Here is a 7,161-nt window from a genome sequence, read left to right on the forward strand (position 1 = left end):
CAAGGTGCCTCGTCCCCGCATCCTGCTTAAGCCTCGTTCCGTCACAGTTACTCTTCTCTTCAACTGCCTCTTGGAGGAAAAAACATTGCTCTCTGACAAAATTCCTCTCCATTTACTTCCTCTACACCAGCATGTAACACCTCTACCCAGGCCAAACCAATACAGTTAGGAGACACCCACCTGTCAAGCAGGGAGAGTAGGAGATGCCTGTGGCTGAATTTATGCCTTTACTGTGGCAGCACCAACCATGAGGTGGCAAACTCTAAGCTATGTTCTCCTGCTTTTCATTACAATCTGTGGGTTCCCTAATTCCCTCACAGCCTGAGTGGATTCTGGAACACATATGGATACAAGGGAACATGGTGAACACTGTGGACTAATACAAAGACTCTGAATCAACATACTACCCCTACCATTTCCACTGGCCGTGAGGGAACTGGACAAGCGTCCTGTAGGCAAAGTCACCATTACTCATTGAAGACCATTCATCCTCCTACAAACTAGCACACTACAAAGAACTCTTTTCTCATCAATAATTCTTATCCTATCACCTTAGGGCTGCCCTGATTGTATACACCAAACCTCCTCATTTTCTGGCCAGAAATGGCACCAAATGGTCCACCTTCTGTAGGGCCCATTCTGTAGTGCTGTAGTTCTTTCCCTCAGGCCAACTTCCATTGAAAGCTCTAAAGCCATAATTTACTCACCTGTACCTGAACAATACTGTGATTTAATAGACATTTTTAGCCCTATTAAAGCTACACAGTTTCCACAGCATCACAGCAGACTGTACTGTCCACCTCATTAATGGCATCTGTCCTCCTCGGTGCAAGATATACCCTCTTTCCCAGGAGGAACAACTTGTAATAGAACAGTATATCCATGAGGCCCAAGGGTATATTTGCCCCTCCACTACATGATTTTAGCCCCAATTTTATGCTAGCAGACAGGGTTTAGAGGTCGCCAAGTAAAACCCCAGGTCATAGCAGAATCAGCATGCACTAGTTACTTTAATATCTGCTCTCAATTGCCATGTGAGAATTTTTTAAAGACGCAATCCAAGAAGCTGGCCAATCACTTGCAGAGTCCTGAAAAAGATCTATCATGCTAAATATCTAGACATGCCAGTGATTTAAAATCCAGTAGTGTGAAACACCCTTGCAACCAGGTTATGACAGCCCTCATAGCAGTGATGGAGAAACTTCAAGCTACCAAACTGTCATCTGTTTTGATTCTTCTAGACCTTTCGGCAGCCTTTGACAAAGTGAACCACAACATTCTCCTCTCTGTTCTCTCCAGGCTTGGTGTGACTGGCTTTGCATGGAGATGGTTTCAGTCCTATCTGGAGGGACAGTCCTATCAGGTGACATGGAGAGGATCCACAGGGATCAATATTAGGCCCCCTTCTCTTTTTTTTGTATACTCGTTCTCTTGGTGATGTAATATCTTCTCATGGTTTCTCCTACCACTGCTATGCTGATGACATGCAATTATTTCTTTCTTTTCTACCCTCTGACACACAGGTCTCCAGACGTATCTCAGCATGCTTGACTGACATTGTGTCATGGATGACAGGCCACCACTTGAAGCTCAACCCCAGTAAAACCAAGCTACTGTACATCCCATGTACTCCCAACCCTTATCATGATCTCACAGTTTCCTTCAAGAACTCCCTGGTATCACCATCCGAAGCTGCCCATAGCCTGGGCATAACTTTGGACAACCAGTTGTCATTCTCAACTCATGTTTCAAATCTGACCCGGTCTTGCAGATTCCTCCTTTGTAACATACGAAGAATTCGGCTACCCAGGTGCAGTCTCTTGTGATCTCAAAGCTAGGCTACTGCAACTTGCTACTTGCTGGTCTTCCTCTAAGAGCCATCAAACCTCTACAACTTGTCCAGAATGCAGCTGCACGACTGGTCTTCAATCTTCCAAAGTTCACACGTTACTCCACTACTGCACTCCCTTCATTGGCTTCCAGTAGCTGCACGCATCAGATTTAAAACCTTGACGCTTGCCTACAAAGCCAAAAATGGACCAGCCCCTTCATACAAGAGGTCAATGGTCAAAGCCCAATCCGTACCACAAGTACTTCAAACATCAAGTATGGCTCGGCTAGAAATACCATGCTTCAGGTCTCATGGAAGACAAGCAAGCATCAAGATTTTCTGTCCTGGCTCTAAGATAGTGGAATGAACTCTCACTTGCTGTACAGACAGCAGAGTCCCTTGCAGTCTTCAAACGCAGACTGAAGACCCATCTATTCGTGGAATATTTAAATGACAACTGACCCTGCTCTCATATTCACTGACTAAATTAGTACTTATTGTAGGGTATTGTTTATTACACTGATGTTGTTTAACAAACTCTAGCACTTATTGTTTATTACACTTATCATTGTTTAAGATAGACCTTATGTATTTTGTACTTTTAGGCATCAGCAATGATCCCTGTATTTCTACAGTATTCTAGATCATTGGTATATTGTACTCTAACCTGCTGTACTGGTTAGGATGTATACTATGAGTAAATGACAAAGCAATTTTATAAGTCGCTCTGCATAAGACCATCAGCTAAATGCCATAATTTGTAAATGTAAATGACTGGTAGTGAATGTAGTGTCAAGCTACAACCAATAAAAATGCAAGATATGGAGTTATGGGAAACCCATGAGCTGTACAACATCAATATACATGGCAACAAGTTTATATAGAGAGAAGGATTTCCCCACTCGCCATCCTCTAAGCCATATCTTTTCCCTTCAAGGTTCCTTCCTCTACCAGAAGCAAGGGAGCTTGAGGGTCCTGCGTAGTATCTTAGCTGTCCTATCTGAATTCCCACCCCTCTCTGGCTCAACTCTAGACAAACCTGGCTGCACATCCTGCTCAGGAACAGTACATGTCACACACAGGCACTAGCAGATAGTTATTTATATTCCTGTTAACATACCTCAGCTTCATCTTTGTGCCCTTTCTGATGCCAAGCCAGGCATTGGGGAATCGTGGTTTGGGCACACCACAGATCCTCTAATGTCTGCTATACATCCCCTTGGATACTCGCAGGTATGCAATATGTCCTGGCTCAATCATGTCTGTGGAGATCTGGGCCAGTGTACCAATATATTGCTATCTGTTGTGTGCCTGTAAGTGACGTACCGCTCTTGAGCAGGATGTGCAGCTGGGTTTGCCTTCAGGTGTGCCAGACTTATTGATGTTGTAATAGGTGGTTTTATGCTGCTATTGTGGGTCTCTAACTGCTATGGTATCCCAAGCTGTTACTAGGGTGGTGCTAAGGTGTTGCTATGGTTTTGCTAGTTGGTTGCTGTAGTATCCAAAATGGTTTTCAGGTGGTTGTTATGCTGTTACTAGGAGGTTGCTAACTGGTTGTTATGGTATAGCAGTTGGTTGCTATGGTGATGCTAAGTGATTGCTATGAAGTCCCAGGGAGATTTTTGGTCATCATTTCCTATGGTGGTGCAAACTGGTTGCTATGGAGTTCCAGGTTGTTGCTATGGACTTGTGAAGTGGTAGCTATGGTATCTCAAGTAATTGATATACTGTTGCTAAGTGGTTAAGTGGTTGCCATAAGGCAGCGCAATCACTGATATTAAGATGAAGAAGAATAGAAAGATGCTTTTGTCAAGCCAACATGGCATTTGGTTTAGAAGGCTATAGAGCATAAGGGATTTGGGTGCATCTGAGAGTTCATGTCATAATGACATCATAGGAATAAGGCTATTAATCAAATGAGTGGGAGTGAGCTCATCAAACCACATAAAACTCAGTGCTGCGTAGTATACTATCAGCTTTGTTTCCATAAGTTTGAACTATTATAATCTTGACAGCTTCTGAGAAGATCTGAACTTGGGCATACTGAACTATCTGAAAACATCTTAAACTGGATATAATTTGTAATCTGATTTCATGAATTTTATGGAAGTTAACCAAACTGATCACTGTGTCCAGTTTTCCTGTCCAGAAAGAACTATATCTACTGCAGTTTATGTGATGCTCCATTTGTGCATAGTGGTGGTTGTCCTACTGACAGTGTGTGGAAATCTGCTCATCATCATCTCTGTTTGTCAATTCAAGCAGCTCCACACACCAACTAACATGCTCATCCTCTCTCTGGCCATGTCAGACTGTCTGGTTGGACTATTTGTCATGCCGTTCCATTTAAGTCGGATGATTGAATCCTGCTGGATTTTTGGAATGACTGTCTGTCTGTTTTTTGCTTTGATCACCTTTTCTGTTACAGGAATATCTATTTATAATGTTGCTCTTATTGCTATTGATCGATATTTTGCCATCTCTAACCCATTTCTCTATGCTGAAAAAGTGTCTGTAAGTAATATTTGCATTGTGATTTTGTCTATGTGGATTTTCTTAGTGTCTTATACCTCTGCACTGCTTTACTTTAATGGAAACTCTACAGGTCTCATAATGTGTCCTGAGCAGTGCCTCTTTGTCTTGCATGAGATTTGGTCTCTGGTTGATCTTGTATTTATATTTGTTGTTCCTTGTTCTGCTATAATCTTATTTTATGCTTTGGTTTTTGTTATTGCTAAGAAACACGCCACTGCTATTAGAGAGATTAATGTTCAGAGTAAAGGCTCGAAGGACATGGCAGACTCAATGAAATCTGAGAGAAAAGCAGCAAAAGTTCTCAGCATTTTAGTGTCTGTGTTTGTGGCCTGTTTATTTCCATACTTTGTTAGTACTTTAATAAGTAATGCCATAGAAACGCAATTAATTTACAACTTGTCAATACTTCTACAACTTAACTCCACAATTAATCCTGTGATTTATGCATTGTTTTACCCATGGTTTAGAAAGTGCCTTAAAATAATTTTAACTCTTCAAATATTCAGAAGAGATTCTGCATTGCTGAATGTCCAATAAATGCTGCTAAGGGATATCCTTGGATTTTGCAAAAATTCATATGGTGTGGTTCAGGAGAGTTTGTTTTAATCCTAGTTCATGGGTATCCAATGTTATCTGCAAATGATCAAGAAATCCAGCCTTTTGTGGATAAAATTGGACTCCATGAACTAGTGTGTAGGAAATTAGGTTAATTCTGTATTTATCAGGATTATTTTCCTAATAGTGAGTCTTCCCATGCAGGGCTCTTATAATCCATTATGGCATGTTATAAACAGCAGAGGGCACAGCCTAAATTTTTTTTTAAATATGAGGATATACCTCATAAGCTCATCCTGTGCATTTGTAGCTTATGCTTCACATGATATAAACATGTATAACCATTTTAGACTTGCTTTCAAGCTATGGGCCAATATATAAAAGTATCTGATATAATTATGAAGTTATATTTTAATTGGGGGTGACCATGGCTCAGGTGGTAGTGTGGGTTGTTAACCAATTACAGGGCTCAATGTGTGATCCTGCTCCCAGTTCATGGCCAAAGCAGCCCCATGAAAAACACCCAACCCCAAACGATCCCTGGGCACCCCAGAGCATGAGCCCACAACCCACATGTGCACTAAATACAGAGGTCAGATTCCTGTTTATGTAAAACCCTCATAAAAATATACGTTAAGTACATTAAATATAAGTTAAATATTTTAAATAAAAATAACATCAAATGATCATCATAAGTGTCATATATCTGTGAATAGCTTGATTATTTTTCTTTTGATTAATTGTTTAAGAATATTTTGCTATTATGGACAATGCTTTTTGCCAGGATTAACAAAGAAATTTAAGCTTGCATACATTTACCAGACACTTTTATCCAAAGTAACCTACACTTATGACTGACTACAGCTTGAGCAATTGAGGGCATTGCTCAGGGGCCCCAACAATGGCAACTTACCAGTGGTGGGGCTTGAACAAACAACCTTCTGATTACAAGTCAGGTACCTTAACTACTGGGCTACCACAGCATACAAAGTCAGGGGTTAGCGGTTTTGGAAAACATTAGCCAAAATTAGACATGCACAAATATGTGCATTTTGAACAATCCCAGTTCAGAAATCCATAAATCACTAAGTAAAGCTTACTTATTTGTGTTTTAAAAATAATATATTCCAAAATCTGACAGTGGGCACCCCTATCACATCTTGTATTTTTCTTTACTGTGTAAAAGAGCAGCATTGAAAAACAAGTAGAAAAGATGTTTAAAAAATCATAAACAATTGTGCAACAAAAAAATAACATTCACACTTCAAAATTGGTGCAGACATAACTTTATAATGCAGTGGGGAGGTTCACCCCAAGGTGGAGTCAAATACAGGTCTCCCAGAATGTGAAACAAAGGTGACCCAACAACTTATGTTAGAACCTAAGGGAAGAGCAGTTATAGAACTCCAGAACCAAAACAAAACAAAAGATTTTCAACCAGTAAATAGCACTAGCTGGACCTGGGTAACCCCTCCAATGAGAAGACCAAGAGACCCAAGGTGGCTATAGAAGCATTGCTCTCAACGTTGCCTAGCTAGCGCTTTACAATCATACCACATTATGATCACACCAGTGAGGCAGTCTGAGAGAGCTTACCAAGAGGAGCAGATGCTGTGCGGGAAAAGTGGGTTGATGTGCTTGAAATGGTACAACAAAAGGAAAACTAAAGTGCACTAAAAACTAAGGGTTTTACTAAAAGTAATCTTGTTTATTAACAATTATATATAGAAGGATAAGCTAGCTAACCTACTTGATATATTTCTCATTTTACTAGCTTGTCATGTATCTAGCTAATTAACCTAACTAGGTTAGTCGACAGTGCTCTGTTGCTAATAACCAATGTCTTAGCTAAGCAGGCTTTGGTGGTCTAATGTGTGCTTGGTAGGTTAATCATATGTGTCTAGCTAAGTGGGCTTTAGTGGTCTAATGTGTGTTTGGTAGGTTAATTTTATTTTTCTAGGTTATATGTGTCTAGCTAAGTGTCCTTTGTGTTTTAGTAGTCTAATATGTGTTTGGTAGGTTAATTTTATGTGTCTAGGTTATATGTGTCTATCTTAAAAAGTATGCATTACCTTCGCTTTTGTGTAGCTGACTTTTGTGAATTTCTAGTGATAACTCCATACATTTTAAACAACTGAAATAAACTGACAAAGTGTTAACAACTCAAGTGTTTGTAAAGATGCTGGATCATAATGGCAAATGTGGCTAGCTAGCTAAATAACAAACATTAGAAACTTCAC

At 40.1% G+C, this 7,161-nt stretch overlaps 1 protein-coding gene across 1 annotated transcript; it reads left to right on the forward strand.

The window, feature by feature from the left end:
- The first annotated feature begins 3,847 nt into the window (after positions 1-3,847).
- LOC113590427 (trace amine-associated receptor 13c-like) lies at positions 3,848-5,599 on the forward strand. The gene has a single exon (XM_027030560.3). The coding sequence runs from the start codon at positions 3,926-3,928 to the stop codon at positions 4,901-4,903; it is 978 nt and encodes a 325-aa protein (XP_026886361.2). The 5' UTR covers positions 3,848-3,925; the 3' UTR covers positions 4,904-5,599.
- Positions 5,600-7,161: the final 1,562 nt, after the last annotated feature.

The sequence above is a fragment of the Electrophorus electricus genome, chromosome 2 (assembly GCF_041902795.1).
Source record: "Electrophorus electricus isolate QZ-2024a chromosome 2, ASM4190279v1, whole genome shotgun sequence".
NCBI classification, from domain to species: domain Eukaryota; kingdom Metazoa; phylum Chordata; class Actinopteri; order Gymnotiformes; family Gymnotidae; genus Electrophorus; species Electrophorus electricus.

Bases quoted from the DNA above. Each gene is read 5' to 3' on its own strand.
- LOC113590427 (XM_027030560.3), top strand. From the start codon at position 3,926: ATGAATTTTATGGAAGTTAACCAAACTGATCACTGTGTCCAGTTTTCC.